The 24,930-nt window shown below is 35.4% G+C and overlaps 1 protein-coding gene across 3 annotated transcripts in view; it reads right to left on the reverse strand.

Annotated features, from left to right (window-relative positions):
• LOC126848780 (tetraspanin-5) overlaps positions 1-24,930 on the reverse strand; it is a 108,106-nt gene that overhangs the window by 19,584 nt on the left and 63,592 nt on the right. For all 3 annotated transcript variants that reach the window (XM_050589980.1, XM_050589990.1, XM_050589971.1), the window contains exons 2-4: positions 7,465-7,585; positions 547-620; positions 90-164 (exon numbers count right to left, since the gene is read on the reverse strand). In XM_050589980.1, coding sequence (XP_050445937.1) covers positions 90-164; positions 547-620; positions 7,465-7,585 — 270 coding nt within the window. The remainder of the gene's footprint in view (positions 1-89; positions 165-546; positions 621-7,464; positions 7,586-24,930) is intronic.

A 24,930-nucleotide genomic window follows, 5' to 3' on the forward strand; every position in this document is an offset into this window, starting at 1 on the left:
TGTTATTATAAATTCTTGATGTAATTTGATTTCAAACTAAATCAAACAAAGCAGAGAGAAACGCTATGAAATTGCTATGAAATATTTACCCAATCTTTGAAAATGAATCCTAGGACACCGGCAGTCATTTCCATTAGCAGTAGTAGCGCCAGAAATATCGCGTACTGTAACAGCAATGTGAAATTAATTATAAAGGAAAATCCTTGTAAGATTCCTGAAAAGAAGTTAATTAGTAGCCATTATAGTGTCGTTTCCTGTTCGTCAAGACCATCTTTTCAACCGCCATACGATCGATCGTTATCTTTCGAGAAACTTTCATCTCCAAAGAAAGCTGACTCTTTTTGATTTTAAATATTTTTAAACGTTAGATTTTTTTTTCAAAGAATCAACTTTTGTTTGATGATCCGGAGAACGGGCAAGGTAGCGATGAACCGTAGATATCACGTAACGAACCGGAAAAGTTCGATCAAACTTTAAAGTTCCAAAAGATATTGAACAATTAAAGTAATCCAGCAGGATCTTAATTGAATCCCATAGAGCGCTTACCGCAGCGAGGAGGCATGTGTTCTCCCGCAGCGCGCCGACGCATCCCGTGAAACCGATGATAAATGTCACTGTACCTGCAACAGAATAAATAATATCGGCCACTTCGTCACATAGCGCGCGAAATATGTAACGCGAGGAACACACGAACGCATTCATCAATGTATCGTATAATCGTGAGTTATGAGCGTGAGTCCCAGTCGGTGAATTCATTCCCCCATCGATATTCCCGCACGCGAGATTCCAGATGCATTTATAGATTGGTTGCAAAGTGTATGAAAAATTATGAAAATCCATAATCGGATACAATAATATATATACCAAAAAAAAAAAAAAAAATGCAATGATAAAATATAATCAAAAAATAGTTTTTATTTTATCTTTGTATTTACATAATTCTAACACATTTAATTTTTGTTTTGCGAGATCGTATAGTGTTTATTAATCGGCGGAATTGGGAAATTTGTAATGTTGTGGAATTTCATCTATGTAATAACTTTGATTTGCGTAGCATACGTTGCGTATACGCCACACGTGGATTTGCGAACGTTCGTAGTTATACAAGTAATTATATTAAAATTTCTCCGCGAGATTCAGTTGAATTTCGTGAAAGTGCGTCATGAGCGCGTTGCGCGTGCGATGGTAATGCGGAATATTTATGAATTATCTGCTACTCGTGGACGAGCGTAATGAGCGCTAGTTCAATCTCGTGTATGCCGTGTTAACAAAAAGTTGGCGAGAGCACGAATATTCGAAATTCACTGCTATTGCGATTAATCTGCGCGTACCTAAACGCAGCTTTTTTTAAATTTTAAATTTAATATCCTTGCAACGAAAGCACAGATATTAATTTAAAAAAATTTGTATCATAGAAATGAATTTGCAAGCGAAAAATTGAAAATTGATTTTTATTTATTTCTGCAAATTAAAGAAAATAATAGTTGCTGATGCATTCATTAATCTTTGACAAAGATTTGGCGTTGAATTTTAGTCAGATAATAGTTTTCCATGCACAAAATTTATGTGACTCAAATGTAAATGAAACAATTTAAAGCAAGTTTCATAATACGTAACATTGATGGTAACACCGGATGGTTCCGGTGTGTTTAAAAATTAATAGCTGCATCGAGAAAACGATTATAAGCCAAACTCGGTAGGAATGCTGTCGGACTTAATGAATTTTATCTATCATCGAAAGTTATAAGATTTTAGGATGTATTCCGGAAATGGAGGTAACTTTTAATCCGGTGATAAAGTGGGTGCGGTAGCGTAGAACGAAGCTTTCAAGTAACTGAATAATTAGTCCGGAGTTACTTTCGAAACTTTTGTTAAGCCTTGCTGCGAACTAGAAGAAAATGGCAACGACGGAACGCTTTGCGCGCGGACGAAAAACTTGACGAAGAAAAACGAAGAACGCGTAGGAACGTGTATCTACTTGAAAGTGCAGTTAGAAAATTTTTGTTCAGGGCATTAAAGCCCGCGCGCGCGCTATTATATGATACTCTATATGTCTCGAGTACACCTGAAAGCACAGAATTTACTTTAATTCACATGAATTCCTTTATTAATAATTAATGCGATTTTGTAATCGAAAGTAATTGAAAAATCGTCATTTCACTTACGTTGCATCTCAGCTTGCATTCACGTTAATATTTGGCATATATTCAATGTTTTATAAAAGGTATGATAGTAGGTGTGAGCCAATAATAGCCGAAAGGGCTTTGCCGTCTCTGCAATATCGCGACATTGCTTTATGTCACATGCTAATAAAATTGCATGAAAGAGAGACACATCCGTTTGATCTCGTTTCGCGACACGTGAATATAACGGGGAATGTGGACCCACGATATTCGTTTCGATTTTAGATTTTTCTGACTAAAAATATCCATAGAGAGAAAGAGAATATTTACTGAATAAAGTTTCTCGTCTATCTTTTTCACCGACGAATTTTGTAAGCAATTTAAAATTGATTTTTCATGGGAAAACTTCAGTTGGACGTCATCTTGTTGTAATTATTTCATATTTAATTTGCGATACGAATATTTAATTGAAAGTGTTTGAAATCGTGTGAAATAATATTCGATCAGAATTGGGATATAAAGAGGCAAAAATCGAAATGTCGCATTTAATCGCGCGCGCGATCGCATTTATTTAAGTACAGAAAATAAACATAATCCGGGATTCAGTATTTCTCTTTGCGTGAGTTGCGATTTATTCGAAACGTCACACGATTTTAGCGGGCAGCAATATTAATAAAACTTTAGTCGGATTTCCGAACGAATGTTTTCCGCATCCAACGTATCAGGATTTATAAACTTGGAATATAAATTAATTTTGAAAAATGGATATTTATATTATCAAAAAACTTTTGAAATATAATTTTTAATTTATAATAAGAATAATTTTATTAAAGGTGATGAAGAAGAGACGTCGCTTTAAATAATTTGTAATATCTGCAATATGACGTGACAATTTCATTCTACATATTAACGGTTCAGATATAAAAATATAAGCTATTTTTAAATGTCATTATAACTTTTAGGTGTAGCGTATCTAAGTCTAAATTGTTGTTATCTGTTGGTAATCGTTACACTAAATTAAGCGCAAGCCAGAAGAGATAGAGTTACTCGTCAAAGTAAATGGAAGTAATTGGAGCATAGGATAATCGAAAGCCGGGCACAGGTCGATGGAGCACGCTACGCAAGTACGAAATAATTAACAAGCACGTCGCTTTCCTAAGTATACGAGATGTACACTTGGATGTGACATAATGAGAAGATGTTGATTATTTGTTGTTTAAAAATCCCTCTTGAACGGCACCTCATGCCGCGCGCGTTTTTTCACATTAAATTTTATTTATACAATTATATCGAGATTATCATTAAAAGGCAGTCTATTGATATTTAATCAGCTATCTTGCGAAGATTTGTATATCAAATACTGCTGCGCTGAACAAACTCTTAATGATCTTCAAGTCAAATAACGAGCAAGTTCGCTGTTCACTTTAACTCTACGAATTAAATATTCCTGCAAACTACATATATTCTCCGCTTTGAACTGCAAATATTAAACTAATAATACTTAGCTTGCTTTACAGAAGGGATGAATAACGAAATTAATCGCGAGTACATTTATCTTGACGGAACAAAAACAATATTTAAAACGCGGCGAATAAGCTCTCTTTAAGAATGCGTAACAGCAGCATCAGATATGTCATTATCGCTCTGCTTTCTTTTTTTTTTTTTCTCCTTTTCTCTTTAACAATACAATATGGTTTGCGTTTAAAAATTAAGCGTGAATGCCTTTAAATGCTATTCGAGTAAGTTGAGAAATAACTACTATTACCACTACTACTATTACTACTACTATACTATTACCACCGGATCCGATTAGAACGACAACGGAGCGACCACGGTCCGCGTCTCTTTTCGCCATCCCCTTCGAACTTCGAGGAGATTGTTTCCACGCTCTCGGGACAAACAAATAGATGAGCTCCCGCAAATCGGTCCCTCCTTTCGTACTCGAACGGTCTCCCGCGTACAGTCCCGTTGTTCTTTTGGCGTACCGAATCACGTGCAAATTCGATTTGGGCCGCACGACATCCCGCAGAGAACGTCGTACCTAGGATCGGCCGGTCTCGGACTAGTTTGGATTCGGTCGCCGGGAACATTCCCGGAAGCATTCTCGCCATTACGGCTCGATGAAACCGCGGGCGGCTGACCGCTCCGCGAGTACGACCGCCTTTCCGGAGCGTAGAATCTCCCAGAATCCACGTGTACACCCGGTGGTAATCTGACTTACAGCATCGCGCTCTGCGACGGTGGCTGTGAAGCTCTCTGGGAACGTATCTTTCTGTCTCTCTCTCTCTCTCTCTCTCTCTCTCTCTTTCTCATTTTCTCTTTGGTCGAAAACGTGACATTCGCAACCTCGATGCAACGCAGAGGACCGGCGAAATAAATCGCAAATCTCGTCCTAATTTTATGTCCAATGCCTCGCTGCCGGCCTCGTATCCAATTAAAACTTTGGCATCGTGTTAAAGAGACAGACAGAGAAAGAGAGGGAAAGAGAAGAAGGATAGAAATGGAATGGGGCGCGCAATCTATGCCTATTTGCCAGCAAGGTATTAGTCGACGGAATATTACATTCACGTGGCGGAAACAAAGAGAGAAAGAAAGACTGAGAGAGAAAGAGAGAGAGAGCGCCTATGGTGGTTAATGAAAATGTATCGAGGGTGGCGGTGCTTTTTGTACGCCCTTAACCCTTCGTATCCGCTGTATATTTTAATTAGCGTTCTACTGGCCCCTCAAAATACCTGCAGATTTTTTTCTGTGCAATATTTATGATTTTTCCCTGAATCGATTTTGCTCGTTTAGTAAAAATTGAAATTTAATGCGTTTGAAAAAAATTCAAAAATTACCTCGACGTTGAAATAATAATCGGTGTTGCAACAGCTCTGTGAAGAAAAATCGATTCGGGTTTTTACGAAAAATCTATTAGCTTTGTACCAATCTTTATACATGCTAATGGCCGCGTGCATCATGCAGTCGATTCAGTATTGTGAAAATAGGTCGTCACGATCGTGACCACCGACACAAAAACGACGGGCTCTTCCCCTCGCGCGTTGGCAAAACGCACCACCCTTTAACGACCGGTAATGTCGCGTGCACACAGCTTATCTTTCGTCTTCGCGGCGAGGAAATTGTGTCGTTACCTTTGGGACCTCTGATTCATAGGGCCGTATTTGGCGCCGAGGCCGCAGGTATCATTTATACATTACCGTTATACGGCCCCGACATTATTTTTCATCCCGTCATTCCGCCTAATTTACTCGACGTTTTATGAGGGAGCGATTCGCTCTCTCTCTCTCGGGGAGAACCACCGATCATTTCTTTTGCTATCTCTCTCTTTTTTCGTTTCCGCTTGATACACTTGCCGTGTTAATTGAAACAAGTTCATGATATTGAAAAATATCTTCCGTAGAATGCTTTAATAAATGTTTATTTGATAAATAAAACTTTATTTTCGTTTCTAGAAAGAAAAAGTTGACGACAATGTAATTAGTTGGAAACGATTGTAAATTCTATTAATGTTTAAAAATTCTAATCACACTGGCATAATGCGAAAATTTATTTTATTATAATAAGCGCAGAACAAACTATATAATTGTCAGAGAACTAATCATCGAAAATGTAATTACTATTTCTTGATAATTTCTAATAATCCCACTTTTCTACACTATTATATTTTAATCTTACAATGTGTGGACAAAATAGAGAGATATATTTTCCATTATATTTACTATATCTCAATCCTCTTTTATTAATTCTCCAATATATTAATAAAGAAAAGTGCTGTATAAATCGGATTACACCGGGATAAAGGTTTTCCGATCTCTAACATATGGAAGTAGAGTGAATTGCAAAGCGCCTGGTCAAATAATAATACAATCAGATATCGAATTTCAGTTCCAAAGACCAGACTTTTTCAAATATCACAACGACTCTGTGTGTTTTGCAACGATGAGTCTTGGTCGAATAATTATGGAAAAAGAAATGGTATATTCTCTTACACATCGATTTTAAATATTTCTTTTCTGAAGGAAATGGTGTTTGTAGGATGTCTCACAATTCGTGACCTCAACTTTAATGACAGATACTCTGCTGAGTCTAGAGAGGAGAGAAGTAAAAATATGTGATCTTTCCAACGGAAAAAAGCGCTTCTCTTGAAAGATTTAAACTATCCGGAAAATTCATGACATCTTAATTTCCGCTCTGCATCGTGCTTCGTTTCTCGGATATATATATATATATATATATATATATATATATATATATATATATATGTAGATATGTATATGTACAGATACAGTCTCCCGACGTTATCCAAATTACAAATCCGTGCTATTGTCGGCCGTGTATTACGCGATTTCCGCGCGAGGGAAGGATGCGAAATTTCGCGGACGAATTAGAACGAATGTCATTCTCGGGCTTTATAAGATCAGCGAGCAGCCGAGCGGTGCTAATACAGAAATTAAGTTACGGCGAAAATAGCGACGGCGCGGTCGTGCGAAATGTTTTCGTCGACGGAAGCGATAGCCACTTCGCAGACAGTTTCGAGGAAAAATTGCGATCGCTGTCTCCGCTCCGGGAACGCACCAAATGTCCGGGGGACGAAACTGCGATTCTCGCTATGATCAGACGGCGCATTATTGAAGTCGTTTCCCTCCTTTATTACGACTCGTTCTCGCGAAAATCTACGATATTTTTCTAATCTTCTTTTATTTCTCTAAATAGCGAGATTATTAGATATTACAAATATATTTTTGCGAAATGTTTAAATTTTCAAAAATCACACTAGGATTTACACATTTAAAGATTTAAAGTCGTTTCCCTTTTTTATTACAATTTGTTTTCGTTCTCGAGACGAAAATACGATAACATTTTTCTAATTTTCTTCTATTTTTCAATGTAAAAGAAAATAGACATTCTGAATATTTTTCTGAAATATTTAAATCTGAAAAACTCCCAGGATTTATATACTTGAACATTTAAAGAAATAAATTTGCGCGCGCGAGCGTTTTGACAGTTCCAATTTAACATTTTCACATTACTCTACTCTTATTTTAATAAAAAGTTACAGCGTATTTTCTTTCTAAAATGACATTACATCCGATAATACTAAACGGAGAATAAGTGGAAATTATTCCGCGTACAAGAGGAATTAAAATCTTTGGCAGTCTCTAACAAAGTTTCGCATTGTATATATATAATTAAGATTTATCGCCCTTCATAAAGTTTAGTTTATTCGACGCTCGAAGTCACTATAACTCTTCATACGAGACGTAGACTGAACGAGAGAGAGAGAGAGAGAGACAGAGAAAAAAATAAAATTGGGAAGAGAGAGAAAAGTACCGGTACTCACCGACTAGAATGAGGATAAATGCTGGATCGAGTGCGACGTTCGTGAGGCGGGACAGGTTGTTGAAGGTGTCCTTTTCGGTCCATGCCCAGACGCCCACCGCCATGATGCCCAGACCGAGCCACTGCGACACAGAAAGGGAGACACAAAGGGGATGAGAGTCAGAAGTTGACTTAAGTGAAGATGAATATCGACGGCAAGTTCCGACCGGCCGAAAACTTCTCCCGAACTGTTTTCGCTCCGTCTGCCGTATTTGTGTAAACAGAATTTTTCAATTATCTTGATGTAAAGGGAAGAGAAAATTTCAATAGTAATCTAATAGATTAGACGTGCAAAATAGTGCAAAAGGGGATTTGTCATATTTATGCAACATCGAAAACAAAATGTATTATATTTACGACATAATTTTACAACAAGAAGAAAAAAAAAATAATTTTTCTTGATCAAAATAATTTTGTCATACGTATACATAATAAAAAAAAATTAATTGTTTTTAATCTGAAAACAGGTTAAAAACAATAAAAATCATTTATTAAATCTTTAATTATTGGATCAACGTAATTGCTTGCAAATGCAAAAAATTAGTACGCACATTTATTCACGGTTTGTGCATTTCTGGCGAGACAGCTACTCGGCGAAATTGCGAGTCTCGGGGTCTCGGAGTGTGGCGTGCGCGATTGCACCGTGGTGGATACGATTACCCGTGGATAATGAGAAAAGCGTCGGGTAAGAGCGAGAAAAATAAAAAAAAAAAAAAAATCGAAGTAGGAGCAGTAGGGGTTTAACGGCTTTCGATCGTTAACGCTCGCTCTTGCAGCGGTCCTTGTACGCGTAGTTACATCTCAAATAATTCGTACGATAAACGTTTGCAAAGTGTTCCTTTATAACCGAATCATTCCATCGATTCTTTTCGCTTGTGTTCTTTTTTATAAGCACCTATGAAACTTTGAAATCGTAATTTTAATATAGATCGAGCGTAAATGAAATGCTTCTCAAACGCGGCCGCTCAGATCGATCGCGGTCGCAACCGCAAATTCCCCACTCTCCTATCTAAATGTATCAATTAAATTTGAAAGTCTATTCTTTATAAGTGGGCTTTTGTTATACAAAATATTTTCGGTCGTTCATTTTTAATGATATAAATTTTAAATGTTTTTAATAATTCCGCCTTTTAATTCCGAGTTTTTATTAACGATTTATCGAAATGGACAAATAATTTCGTTTTTTGCGTGTGTTTTTAATGTCAGAAAATGAAAAAACTTTCTCACCAATTTAATATATCGAAATGACAGAAAGAACTGTGCTCGTTTGTGCGTGCAAAGTTAAAGTGCGTAACATTTAATTCCATTAATCAAGAGAGCGATACAATGTAATATTACTCTGACCGACGCGGCGACCGCATTTGCGGAGAGATTGATATTCAACATCGTGCATTTACGATGTTAAATCCACGCAATTATCGATGACACACATAGAGCGTATTCGCGTGACAAGACCGACTTAACTTGAAGTAGCTGCAACACCTGAGGCTGTGCCCGATAACGCGTATGCATCTCTCTCTCTCTCTCTCTCTCTCTCTCTCTCTTCCTCTCTCGTGGGGGGGTAATCGGCTTTAATCTCTCGGGGACTCAGTTTATGACAGCCCGTATAACTATTCTCCATTTGCTTTGCGTTCAATAATTTCTACTCGCGCGCCATGCGAGGCGGAATAAATAGGTCATGGCCTCGTGTGGTACATCATATAAAATTAGAGTCTGTATGTGTGTGTGTATGCGTCTCCGACGATGTACTATAATTACATACATTATTGGCTATAAAAACAGATTGTTTTATTCTGTGAAATTGTATAATAAAAATCGATACTCTCTCATGTGATTTAATTTGCGCATAGCAACCATCCAGTTTTACAAATTTCTTACACGGTTTAATGTACTGGTGAATTGGCCGATGCTCATAAAAATTGGATCGTAAGTTTTAAAAGTTAAATGATCCGTGCACACGCACAATAATATCTCACGAACAAACTGGCAACTGGCCCCCTTTTTTCCACTGTGATCGATTTGACGGAAGTTGAAAAAGAGCTGAAAAGAATTGCGGGACGTGTTCGAATTGTTTGCGATCCATTCGCGGTAAATCATCTCGATATACGAATGTATTCCTGAAATACACGACGTTTGTGCTTTTTTATAGGCAATTAAAGTGCCAATTTGTTAGTATGGCGAAATCATCGGTGAACGGCCATTGATGTTGAATGGTCACTTTAATTTATAACTATGTACATATTTAACGGATATTCTACTTACGTCTTTCATCAAAATATAATTCTATGCGACACTATTTATATTCTTCGATGCATTTATTTTAAGCGTTAGTAAAAACCTTTTGCAAACTTTTCGTCGGTTGCATTAATTAATCGATGTTTATTGACAAATGAAAAAAAAAGAGAGGAGAACATGCGTGTCAAATGATCTTCCATCGATTTGCATCGCTCTTGTTTTTTTGAAAAATATCTGAATAACTTTTTCCCATTTCATGGCGGAGGTTCGTCGTATTTTATTTTCACGTCGACGACCAACCGTTAATAAAAAATCGTCACCGGAGACGATGTTTCGCTCTCTCGCCTCTTGTACGCCGTCAATGCTATTGCGCGATGCAACTTTGATGCACAAGTTCGCGGGGTTACAGAGAGAAAGAGAGGAGAAAAAGCTGAGACTGTCTGGTTGTAGATAGTAGTGTTCTCTCGTATATAGTGCAATAACAAATTTCATATACGAATATTTATTCCTATCTCTGGATACGTGTCATGACCATGGTTGGCGTCACGTGTCATTCTGGTGACTGCAAACAATTTCTCAGCGTCGCACAATAATTCACGATCGAACGATTTTTGCCCGATCAAGACTTGCTATGTCGAGACACGAAGGTGACGCCGATGATATGAATGACGCACGTCCTCCTTTTTCGCTTATTACACCGAGATAAAAATACAATTTGCATATGCGAGGAAAAAAAAAACAAACATTCATGTTACGATATATAATTTTATAAATATATTATATCGTCTTTACATTACGCGAATTTTTAATTATTCAAAACAATTTCGAATTGCGGAAATGAACGATAAATTTACGATACATTTATTTTGTTCAGAATATTTATTCGCTTCAGTGCGATTTCGTAAAACGAGGTGTTGAAATGTTATAAATATAAGAGAAACCCTGTATACACTCTGTGAGCGTATTTTATTTATAATAAAAAGAATCGTGTATCCATTTATGGAATTCGCACTTTTCATCTCGACTAATTAATATACCGTATACGTTTAGACACTTTTCTTGAGATGGTTATATGATGCATTTAAAGTTTTATTCCGCCGCCTGTATTATACTTTTGCATTGTAAAGAACATTCCACGCGTCTTTGCGTAAACAGATCTTTCTTTCAACATGAAATGCAGCAATGTAATCTTTTTAGAAATGGTATAGATCTGTCATTGTATTGTGTTCTATATAACAATATTAATTATTTATGCGATTGTTACATTCATGCTATTTTTTAACCTGTTTACTATTTAACCTCTTACATAATTGCATTTGCAGTAATTTACATAAATTTTTTATTTCGCAGATATATGCTTAGCAATTCATTTATCATTTATTACTCAAAACATTTTTGAATTTTAATGCCATTGCCCACATAATGAGCAATTAAAAGCAATTGAAATTCAATTTCTTGCGGTGATTTTATGCATTATTGAAAAAACTAAAACATTCATTGATCTTAATAAGTGCACTAGGTGTGTTTATTAAAGTATATAAGTTTGTTAAAAATATTTGGAAAAAAATTTATTAAGCAATTTTTTAATGTTAATAAATAATTTCCTTGGTTAATTAACGATAACAAGCAGCTTTATCGCGCTGTTTCATCGATGAAAACTATTGACAACATCTTGTTGAAAATAACAAGTTTCGAAAAAAAAAAAAAAATAAAATAAAATAAAATAACACCATCGACAACGCAGTCGAGATGAAACTTTTCCTTTGAACGAACACGTGCATGTTGACGTAATCGAGCAGCAAGTAAATAAAATGTTTATTGTGCTAAGGTAATATTTTTCCAACAGCTCTTTATCCACGAAATGTTTTTGCTGGAGCGCGGTCAAAATCTATGCAATATATTTCGTTCAAAACATAGCGCCCGTAAAAATGTGCGCTTTTGCGATATTAATTTTTAAACGACCGTAACGATACTAGCTTTTTGCTAGAAAATACACGCACAAATCACATTAATCGACAAAACATGTCGCGCATACAGTCCAAACATTGTTCTTCCTTAATGGACTTTTCAAGTTTTCTTACTAATATAACTTGAATCTACTGCAAAATATTTTTACGTGATTATTAAAATGGCATAAGTCACATTTATAATGTTGAGATAATTAAACTTTTGTATTTTTATGTATTAAAAAATTATTATATATTAAGAATTTTATCAAATACTTGTATTATTTAAAATATTACTTTAGTATATGTATATTTATTATTATCATGTTTTTGTATGTTTTTTAATGGTACAGTTTGGTAAAGTTTTATGAGTATCATGTATATTTTGTGAATACTATAAGTAAGTACCATATAAAGCAAGATTAATTTCTTAAGTTTATAACTAGATGTAAATGCAATCATGTTTTTGACATAAGTTATTTTCATAATCACATTTCGATTTCATAATTATGTGTCCTATTTTTGAATTTAATTTCGGAAGGTGAAAAATGTGGAATGCAAATTCACGAGCACCGCGATTAGCGGACGGAAAATGCGTGGGTCGTTCGCCTAATGAAGGGAACGCTCGTAATTATCGGCAATCGGATTCACGGCAAGACATACTCTGGGCGCGGACACGAGAGATATCGTGGCGGACGTAACACAAATCCGACGACGTCGGCAATCGGAAATCTCATTTTCTTGCCGACCCGAAAGTTAAACACAGCCGGTCTGCTGTTATCGTATAATCAAGTAGTATCCCATCCAGCGAGGATGGGAGGGACGAGACGGCGGGGTGAGATGTCGGGAAAGCGAAAAGCGGTAAAGAAGAGGGCAAAGTGGAATTTATCGGCCTGGCGTTTATCTCATCTTCCAAGTGCAATAGGATCCTCGTCTAGGCGGAAACTGCGGAAAGCCGCTCGACGTAATTTGAATTCATGCAAATAAAAGACCGGATGAAAGTCGAGACAAAGCAAAGCGACAAACGGGGAAAGGGGTGGTTTGAGAAAGAGCCGAGATCGAAGAGCCGAGCGAGAAATTTCAGCAACGATGGTACACACGGAATGCTTAAAGCGAGTTATTAAGTCTATTCTATATTTTCAGTCGGAACATTCGTCGCTTGATATCTGACCTCGCGCTCTCTTTTGCCACTTAAAAAATTCATCGTTCAACCATTTAATTCGTCTTAAAATATTTCGAGCTTAAGTTAGCTCAGTTACAATATCTCTCCCTATATATGGGATATTATAGCGCGAAACATTAAAATTTTCATATGCGTCGCGTCGGTTTTCGTGTGCGCGACGACTGAAAAGAAAATCTCTCGCCAGAGTAGTCGGAGCGGAGCTCGCGCTGCGGGGACTTTGCGTGCGAAATAGAAATAGCAGACTGCATCATTGAAAAGCTTTCAAACGGGAGCTGAGCGTGTCATAAATAGGAAATTTGCAATCTCCTGTTGAACAATCAAACTAGCACGACGACACTAGCCGGTGGTCTAGCCGGATAGTTCAAGCTCGGACGGTTAGCCCCGGGTTCATTAATTGCATTAATTAAAAGCAACTACGGAGAATCGATAGTAATTCTGTTACATCTTGGCGATAACGAGGGCTGAGCCACAGTCGTTCGGTGTCACGGGCCGTGATGATTATTCGGTGAATGTAATCGGGCCACCATTTTCGAAAGGGTTTTACGTGATCAATAGCAGATGAATGGCACTCTCATAGAGGCACTTTATAATTAAAACTTTGAAGGAAAACTTAATATATTTACACTTGGCAAATAGAAGAGAGTACATCAAAGATTAATTTTGACAATTTGATATTATCAAATATATTTCTATAATCAAGAAAATGAAACATTTTTTTCTTATTATCTGTTGAAATATAGTACCGCATTTTATATTCCTGGCATATTCGCTTTATTTTAATTGTTTTATTAAAAATGTCAACGCAATAAAACAAAGCGAAGAAAAACGAAACTTTATAACAGACCTATTTAAGTTTACATTCTCGCGTAAAATGTTTCTTTCTTTTTTTATCGCCGAAAGAAGAGAGATGCTGAGATGCTCCATAAATCATTTCTGGGAAATAATTGGAATGTTTTTTTTTTTTGTTTTTGTTTAAAGTGGCCGAAATATTTTACTTGTATTTTTATTTTTAAAATAAAATAGTTTTTTTTTTTGAAAAAATAAAAGTTCACTTAAGGTATTGTTAAATCTTCTTTGTTCCTTCATATTCTATAGGCATTGAGTTGATTAAAAACAAAACAAATACTAGAGTTTTTTAATATCAACACAAGAGTTAGTTATCGATGAACAAACGTAGAGATAAGATGTTAAATTTCTAAACTTTTCGGTGAAAGATGGAAGAGAAGAGGTATGTTATCAGAGTAATAAGGATTCTATAAATTAGACACACAGCTTTGACCTATATCTATTACATAAATTGTATAAGAATATATTAAACAAATATATGTTGGATTTAAAAAATTTAATCCTTTTTATCTCTTCGTTATTGATAAATATCTATATAACTATATCTCGCAACAAAAAATTGGAAATATTCAACGTGGTGAGCAGACGTGATTTAAAACGCTTCCCGATAGCGATTAAAATTGTTAATCACATTTATCGTTTGTGAAGAGCGTATACTCTTGTCGAGTATTAAATATTTCCTTCATTTCAGGCATTTAAACGGCATTTGTGTCACGTTTTCGCGGCACAATGCATCGATGCGAAATAATAAATTCACAGAATTTTGAGAGAATAAAAAGTAAGTATTAAATTTTTCGATGATACGATGACTTTGACAAGATGACAATTCAGCCATTTTAAACAATAAATTTATAATTAATAATATTTATTTATCGATATAAACCATTTCAGTAATAAAACTTACTTACGTTTAATTTTATATTGAATATTTTTATATCAGTAGAAATTATATATATATATATATATATATATATATATATATATATATATATATATATGTATATGTATATGTATCACGACAATAAACGAAATGATTATTTGACGTAAGAAAAGAAATCCCTCGATCCGAGAATAATGGAGACGATATAATACTTTTAAGCATGCTTATTTCAATTTCAGAGACCGTTGGAAATGCATCTTGCGTCGGAAAATAGCGTGGCTGATGAGCAAAGTGCAGAACATTGTCGGAAATAAATATTTTGCGATTGATTTAACGATGAGGCCACACATCATGCCGCGATGCCGCGTTGTTAAATTTATAGCGCATCTGCTTTCGACGAAGAATCGAACGAGCAGCCCACAATACGTATACATATATGCATGTGTCATGTATAGAGCGCGTCAATATTAATGATAAAACGTGTTTCGCTGGCGTTTGGCAGAGCGGATTTAATATTTTTTTTTTCTTCAACAATCTTTTTTCTTTTAACGTCCCACTGTTGTTGACGAACACGACGTAGAGCAACGATGAAAATATGGAAATTCGCGAATCATCGCGCGTGATGAATTAATTGTATGAGCTTTTGACGATATTCGGATCGATGGTTTTGAGTTGACGTAAATAATAATCGCATACAAAACGCACTCTCTCTCTCTCTCTCTCTCTCTCTCTCTCTCTCTCTCTGCATACAACACACACCACCACATTAAATAAGACAAGCGACAAATTAAACGTCGACCGCGCGCGCTTGTTTTATACATCGAAGCGAGCAATCAAAGTTTACAGGACAATCGCATAGTTACGGTAATTTCAACGCGACGTGCCATGAATAGAGCGTAATTATTGTCGACGCTAAATAATATTTATATGCTTTATTCGCGCATTTGATTGAGAACTCGCGAATCCATTTTCTCTACGTAAACAAATTGCTTATATAAATAGATTCGGTTAATGAGTTTCCTGCAAGGTTCCATTGTTAGAATTTGAAAATGCGTTCCAACAATCGACAGGTGAACCGACAGGCGAGTTCAATAGTTGCAATTGTGTGTGACAAAATTTGAAAAATTCGCGTAGCGAGGTCCCTTGAGAAAATCTATCGCAATAATTGTGCGATTTATTGGAGAAATATTGAGAATTTAAAATATTAAATATTATAGAAAAAAGGGAGAAGTGAGTATGAAATCGCCTGAATATATAGAATTCTACAAAATTTTTACAGAAGAAAGGAATATCGTTTGTTTAGCCGAAAATTTGCAAACCGTTTGACATCGTAGCTGATACGCGAGAAAAACAGAATTCGCATTAAAGACCGTACACCGACTGATTCTGTACGTTGCGATCCGGCGCGACTTTAATTGATCCCGGATTAATTTATTCCAGCGCGCGCGCGAGGCGATGAAGCTTATCCGTCCGTGACATTTCAGTGCTGAATTATTCAAGCGTTTTCATCGGTCGGTCGGCTGCGTTTTATTTTTGTGCTCAATGTTTTAATTAATGCCACCTGTCTCGTCATCCCGATTCTACTCCCTCTCTCTTTCTCAAGATTCTAAATGGCAATTAGCTATTCGCCGGTCGACAATTTTACGATCGGACAACTGCGATCAAATTTCCGCGAATTCGTGCGCAAAGCATTGGTCATTGATTTATGACGCGCTCCACGTATAGCTCGCGATTCGATAATAGCCATGTATAACGCCACGCGACGCGTTACCTAAGAAAACATGCGCAACGGGGAATAATGCACCTGTCAAACATGAGCCGCGAGAAGGATTGATTTATCACGCTCGCCACTCCCCGCTTGATGCCCCGTCATTAACGGACGCGATGATGTATCATTAACGTTGGCCCTGACATTTAAACCGCCATCAACCACAATTGCCCTTTTAAATTGCAATTTCGCCAGAGCGTGAATTTGTGAACTATCTTTCGCCCATATAACAAGCTGACATACATAAATTTTACTTAAATGCTATGTCGGGATCGAGAAAGATTTAGCCCATAATCCGAGCCAGTCGTCTAGCCAGAGATTTCGCTCTTAAAAAAAAAAGAAAAAAAAAAAGAGAGATTCAGGTGATTTTCCGCGACCGTCAGGACGCCGCAACCGGTTTCCGGGGCGGCGCCGAGGTCGGTGTCTGGTACGAGAAAAGACGAAGGGTGGCAAAAGATGGAGGTATCGAGGAGGTGGACCCGGACAACAAGTCGGAAACTTTCAAGCTCAATTAAACTCGTGCAAACTTGGAGACGCCTCGCGGCAATGAGAACGGACGAACAGTGTCGCAGTGTCCTTTCAGCTATCTGTACGGTTCGTTCGGTGCCAATTCCTCGATGAAAACGAAGCGAAGAGCTCGGGGGAAGGGAAAAAAAACGAATGGGACGGATGGGTGGGATGGGGATTCGACATGGCAGGAAGAGCGTGTCATTATGATACCGAGCGTGCTCGTCCATTACCATTTTCCAACTAACGCTTCCCCGACGTGAGAATTTCCTTTCAGCGGATTAAATAGTTAACGCGCGAAACTCTCTCTCTTTCTCTCTCTCTCTCTCTCTCTCTCTCTCTCTTGTTTCCTTTATCTTTATTTTGCTTTGAGCTGATATGCTAACAATGCCAATGTAAAGATATCGTGTATTGGAATTTTGCTCGCGATGCAGCTAACGATATTATGCACATATACATATTTTTCGAGAAAAAAAAATCTGAATTAAAAATGCAAGGGAAGTAGGATATAAACGTACTGAATACATATATTCATAATATTTTATTGATGAAAAAGTATTGTCGGTTTATGTACTACTGTTGTACCATTCTTCTCGCGTTTCCACCTTAAATTGTTTTTGCGGAACGCACTCGCATGCACGTATGCTATGAATTCCGGAGCAGGACAAGTGGCTACTGTATAATTACTTACTCCTTCGTCGTCCATGTAAAATTCAACCTTTGTGCATCTAACGGCGGTAGGAAGAGGGAGAAAGGGTTGCGTTACTTTTTTTATTTATTCACGTAAGCTTGCGTTACTGCGAGTTTGCGCTTCTCGTGCAAAATGAATTAACACGCGCCGGAGATCTTTTCTGCGGATGTAATTATCTCTATTATGTGTCTTCGTAGCACATTTTCGAAAATTCGAAATAATATGTTTAATTCAAACTGTTGTTCCTTCGAGAAAGAGCGATGGAAATTTTAATAAGATTGGCGTTTTTTTTTCTTTAACATCAACCACACATGTACCTTCGTGAATTTTTCACAAATTTTCGCGATTTTCCGTAACATTTGGCGCGTCCTGAAATTTGTTGAAAAATTTGACGCTTGCCTGAGCGCACAGCGTAATTGTAGTTACGAACGTGCATTTTTCTCTTGTCGCAGTATAAACAAAAATAGAATGTTTCAACTTACGAGACCGGCATGGATTTTAGCATATACATCGGCAGCCAGCCAACATGGTACAAGCCGCCGTTGTATTAAAATAAAGAGAAAAGGAACGTTCGCAGCGTACGCGAGACTATAATTAAAATTACTCGCTACAGTTAATTAATTTCCCGCTTTAATAGCTGCACCGTTATACATTAACGCAGTTTTGTGTAACACGCGGCTTAAAGATTGTAAAGAATGATGAGATTTTTCAAATATCAAAGCGCCAGTGATCCTTCAAATTTCGTAATTATTAAAGATATTAGTAGTGAAGATCGATTAAAATAAATTAAAAAAAGAAGATAAAATAAAAATACCAGAGAAAAAGAGAGACAAAAAAAAAACAAAACGCAACAACTTTTAATCAATTTGAATAAAGTTACTCTCGTTCCTTCGGGATTGCAGACTCACAATTGACAATAAACGTATGTAGGTAATGCTTTCGATGCGAGGATTTCTTTAAAATATTTTCGACGTTCTTGCGAATGCAATATAGACAGGGCAGGGGCATCCGCAAAAGCTGGCTCGACGATTCAAATCGATTCGTATTCGGTGATGCACTTTTCCCTTCTCTCTCTCCTTCTCTGTGTCCGTCTCTGTCTCTCTCTCTCTCTCTCTCTCTCTATTTCTCGATAGTGTATTCTGCCGCCGTTCTTTCTTCGACAGTGCAATATCGCTCCATCTTCTTCCTCGTACGAGACAGACACCGTCTCCCCGTCTATCATTCACTCCTTCCACCTCTTCCCATTCTCCGTCTATCTCTCATCCTGTATCGCGGCGGAAAGGCAACCGCGGAAACAAAGCTATAAGGCTTTGATGTTCCGCGCAACCACGGTTAAGCATTTCAATCTATCCGATGCAATCGCATCCGACGGGGAAGTCTGCGTGCAAGTCTGCCAAGCCTTCCAGCGATGCGGAGGATGGAAATTCCGACTGAATTTTCCCGAAATGTCGAATGTGCCAATGGAGAGTCTGCCAATGGGCGCGAGATGCGGGCGTGTATATACGCGCAAAAGAGACGGCGCGCCGGGAAGTGATTAATCATGTACCGTGTCTCCGCGACATTCTCCGAATGCGACCGGGCTTATCGGAAAGCTTTGCATCGTTTTGTTTCATCCTTTTGTTAAACGCCCGAGGATGCGTTTCACGATTTCGAAATGCTATCGTAAAATCGATACGCGCAATTGTCAGACTGTTAATCGTTAAAGACTGTGATGCAAATTAGTAGCATTTATCAATACTGTAGAGAGAGAGAGAAAGAGAGAATAAGAGAGAGAGAGAGAGAGAGAGAGAGAAAATTTATCAATTAATCAAGATTAAGCGCGCTAGGTTTTTAGTTTATTAAGAATTTTACAGACAATCGAGAGAGCAAAATATAATCAAATTTATTAAAATGTATTCATCTGTTTCGAAATGTCAGAATGTGGATTGTGCGTTCGAATAATTTCGTCGAATTGTAATTTGTCGGTCGTGTGATTAAGCGATCGCGGAAGTCGCGTCGTGGATATTTAAAGCTCAAAAAACCGCAATGTAATAACAAGCGTTTACCGCAACGAGGCTAATTACAGCTGCGGCCGGTAATGAAACGTCGCGTGTATCATCAATGGCGTATTCTTTATTGTTGTTATGTTAGCCGATGTGTTCCGACCGATGTTCGACCGAAAATTTATGTCGCTGGTGCGTTGTGCGCCGCCTACATAAATTTCCATATAAATTTCGATGCATTTCCCGTCACGAATGCTAATCAACTAGTTGTCGTGTGACCGCCGAATATTTTGGAATCTCGGAGGCTGTGCTCGTGTATATCCTTTATACCGCATAAAACGAAATAATCGTGTATGTGAACGAATATATGTTAACGAGGTACAACGCAACGTATGACAATTGATCTGGAAATGATTTTCGAGAGCCACGTACGCGATAATAATTGCCTGTGTGCAATTAGATGCTGTGGCAGATCTCCAAAAATTTATATTGAATTTTTTCATCAACAGAATTTTTAATCTAACACGCAGTGCGCACTTCGCGCACGCCTTTCGTGTTTACTTTTAAAAATAAAAATAAAAATATCAAAAAAGAAATAAAGAATAATAATATTAAAGAATATTATTATTTAAAATTATATATTCTCCTTCTTCTATAAAAATAACATTAATAAAATTAAATAACATTAAAAATATTAATAATATTTTATAATACTTACTAATAATATTTAACAATTCAATTAAAAATTGAACAATATTATTAATTATTATATTCCTTCTTTTATCCTTCTCTCTCTCTCTCTCTCTCTCTCTCTCTCTCTCTCTTCCTCTACTTCTTCTCTCCCTGCCTCTCTCCTTGCTTCTAAATTATCACAGTGGTTAACATATGTATAATAACATATATATTCGGCCTTGGCGACGTAAACATTGGCGCTCATTTACGTACCTCGATCCTCGATCTCGACTTTGTTATCATTCGCACAACAACACTCGAGTGGGAAAGTCGTGCTCCGTTAAATTCCTTCTCTAAACGCGATCGTATCAAAAAATTATTTGCTCTTATAATATAATTAATAATTAATTTACATTTATAAATAACATATAACTACATATATATATATATATATATATATATATATATATATATATGTATATGTATATCGCGACAATAGATCTCGAATCGCATATTCCTTAAAATTTATTTATTTGATCAAATAAGAATTAAAGTAATAAGAACTAAAATTAATATTTTGTTACAATCTTCACGGACAATAATTATTTTTTTAACAACACATAGAATCAAATATATATTTTCCGCACATGCTACATCATTTGATTTTTCGATGATCTAAATTTAATTTGGATTAAGAACGTGTTGTAAAACAATCGAATCGCAAAATCGAATAATTAACATAACAATAACTCAATTATCGTAACAATAACTCAATTATTTATATTAATTTATAAAATGATTAATGTATAACGGAGTGATATATTAATAAATAATTGATCTGCAATTTAAAATACTTATATAACTTAATATTTTATAGTAAAATATTTCGATAGCGAATTAACAATACCTACCATGGTATTCGGCCTTGGCGACGTAAACATTGGCGCGCTATTGTTTACGTATCACGGCCTTGTTATTATTCATTCGGAGATACTTGTATAGAACTGTAGTGGGGTGAGACGCTCCTGGGTGAAATTCCTTTTCTACGTGTTATCATTCGCATGGCGATACTCGAGTAGTGAAGTAGTAGAGCGCGAGACATTCCGTCAAATTTCTTTTCTCAACGTGATCGCGACAAGTGTCGGGAAATAATTTCATATCATAAATGCTTATAATTAAGTATATTTTACACACTTCAAATTTTTTAAATAATACGTAATTAGATAACAAAGGATAAATCTCGAGGCGTATATTTCGCGTAATATATACACATTTAATCAAGAATCGAAATAACAAAAATCAAAATTGTAAATTATTGTTTTGTCGCAATCTCTCTCTCCCCCCCTCTCTCTCTCTCTCTCTATTAATTATTTCTTTAAAAATAATTAAAATTTAATTATATACATTATATATTTTGCCTGATGTTTTATTATTCGACTTTTCGACAATTTAAATATTATTCGGATTGAAAGCGCGCAGTCAAATCGCAGATCCAACTAATTAATATAATGATAAACTCCATGCTATATTAATCTTTTATTAAATAATCTATAATTTAAAATACTTGTACAATTTAATATTCCACTTGTACATATGTCATAGTACGTAAAATATTTTTGGCTGAAAATTATCAATAACATTGTATTCAGCCTTGACGGTATAAACATTAGCGGGCTATTACGGAATGTTACTGGTTGCGGCCTTGTTATCATTCATATAGCGACACTCGAACAGTAAAGTAATAGCGCGAGATAAATTGCTTCTCTAAAGGCAATTACGACAAATATTAAAATATAATTAGCTATTATTATTATTAACAATTAGTTAATATTTAAAAATAAGAATTTAAAAAAATAATTTAACAATAAAAACGCTGCTGTAACGAATGATGTATGATTTTGCGTCGCGTAAACGTCGAGCAAATCATATCTTTCCTGTTTTCCTTTACGATATAATAAAGTGTGTGTGTGTGTGTGTGTGTGTGTGTGTGTGTGTGTGTGTGTGTGTGTGTGTGTCGTGTGATTGTTCCGCGATCGGGAGTGTCGTTCAAAGTATCGCGCGTACAAATGCGGAAGTATCTCTTAATAAAAGTGCGGGAGTGCCGTTTAAAGTATCGCGCGTGTGAATCAATCCTCTGAGAGGAGGAGGAGGCCTAGGAGAGGCATCGGGCACCGGTGGAGCAATCCTATGGTAAGTAAATTATTATCTGTATATTAATTACCTACTAATTGCATACGTGCAGTTTAAATTAAGCAATTAATCGCGTAATTTGTTTTTCTATTTATATGATTTAAACGAGAGATAATTAGAGAAACAGATTTTTATATAAAAACTATAATTTTGTAAAAGTTTCTACTTTTATATTACAACTTTTTATATGGAATTATTAGAGTTATTATTAGTGTTTTTTTCAAAATTTATAAAATTATTTTATAATCTTGCTTATCATATGCATTGAATATAAAATTCAATGCGTATAATAAATATTTTAAAAAATTATTTTAAATTATTTTGAGTGCTGTTACAATTTGGATTTTTTATTTGCATGTTACAGATCAACGTAGCGACCTTGACATCTTGAGAGGAGGAGGAGGCCTAGGAGAGGCATCCTGCATCGGCGGAGCAACCCAAGGGTGAGTATTTATTATTGGTATATCAGTTATTAAAAATCATATATGCGCATTAATCCAATTTCTTTATTGAAATGAATTAAGAAGAGAAAATTAACAAAAAAATTTTTTACATAAATCCTATAAAAGTTTTTATTTGAAAAAAGTCTTTTTATAATTTATAAAATTGTCTTATAATTATATAGAGCTTTTTAATATTGTACGTATCGGATATAAGATATTCCGCATAAAATATTAATTAATTTTGTTGCTATAATTTGGATTGTATATTTTTATGTTGCAGACAACGTAGCTTCAAGTCCAACAACTCCGCTGTTGCGCATCAGTGCTGGTGAGTGACAAATTTTTATTTAATTTTAAAGTAACGGATTTGTAGACATTGTAGATGTACATTGTAGATTATAGATTGCAGATAAATCCGTTACTTTTAAATGGATGAGCTGAAATGGATTAAGTTGAATAATTTTTAATAAGTTCTTTTGATACATTACATCTATTGCAAAAGTAAATTAAAGTCGAAATTAAAAAAGGAAGATTATAGAAAACATTTTTTTTCAATTTGTTAAATTTTATCCGATTTATTGAATAAAGAAAAAGCCAGTAATTTTATCAATTATATATATAATAATAATTTATTCTTATAACGCGCGCCAATCTTATCTTAATTCTTATAACTCATCCATATCGTAGAATTTGTTTGTAGATTGTGTTTAAACTTTGTTTTAATTATAAGATATAAGACCAAATAATCAATCAATTAAATTACCTGTAATATGATAACAAATGGCTTAATGTTGTATAAATTAATCTTATTTTATTATAAATTATATATTATTGTATATTATTATATAAATTAATCTTATTTTATTATAAATTATAGATTATTAATTAATCTTATATATTATTATATTATTATTATTATTATTATTATTACTTATTATTATATTATTATTATTATTATTATAATTATATTAATTATTTATATTAATATACAAATTTTAATCCAATTTATATATATATATATATATATATATATATATATATATATATAATTTATTATAATTTATCATAATTTTTTAATCAAAATTTTGATTGATAATTTGGCTTTGTCTCAATTAAAATAAAGTTTTAATAAAATGAATGTCCAACGAACGATCGTAAAATTACACGATCGACGAGCGTGAAATATTTGCGCTCATTTGCCGGCGACAATAATTACTTGGCAAAAGAAGGAGTTTATCTCCGGCAAAAGAAGGTGTTTATCTTGCGGTTATTCGCCGGCAATAATAAATAGCCAGCGATAAAAGGAGTATGTATCTCCTTTTTCGATCTCTGATTAGAGATCGAAAATTCAGAAAATGGCCAGGAGCAACCAAAGGTAAGTCCAACTGGCCCGAAGAATGGATATAGGCTACGTAAAATAGGCGACCCATACTGGCTAAACCGCGTAGCGAAAAGTACATAAGATACGATTAAAATATGCGATTAGGGTACGTGAGTAGGGCACGCGAATAGGGCACGTGGTAGGGCACCGCGGTTAAGACACGCGTTTAGGGCACGCGATTAGAGCTCTCCTGAGAAACAGAAGTCTATTCTATAATTTTCTTATAATTTAATCCTATACTTTTGTAATTTTTTATTTTTAAAGAGTTTTTTAATCATTAGCAGCATTAATCAAATCTTTCATATCAACATAATCGCTCAGTAATAGATATAGTGCCAGATTTTCGCAAAATATTATACGAAAAATCGAGATATCTTTTGCAATATTGATTGGAGCGTAAAAATTAACAGTAAAAATTAAGAATTTCTTTTATATTTTGTGGCGTGCTACACAAGACTTGAATTAAAAAGCCGGAAATAAAAAAAATCTACTTATCCATACTTTTACTTATTCATACTTATCCAATACTTGGATATATCTTTATACGCCGTACAAAAAATTATGATGTCCGAAACGGAGAAATTTATTGTGATAATTATTTTATTTTTCTATAGTTCCAATCTTGTGTTAGTTTTAACCGTATTTTTTTTTTTTTAAATCCATGAAGTTTTAATCATGATTTATAATATGATTTGTAATTTAAA

This window comes from Cataglyphis hispanica, chromosome 1, assembly GCF_021464435.1.
Source record: "Cataglyphis hispanica isolate Lineage 1 chromosome 1, ULB_Chis1_1.0, whole genome shotgun sequence".
Taxonomy (NCBI): domain Eukaryota; kingdom Metazoa; phylum Arthropoda; class Insecta; order Hymenoptera; family Formicidae; genus Cataglyphis; species Cataglyphis hispanica.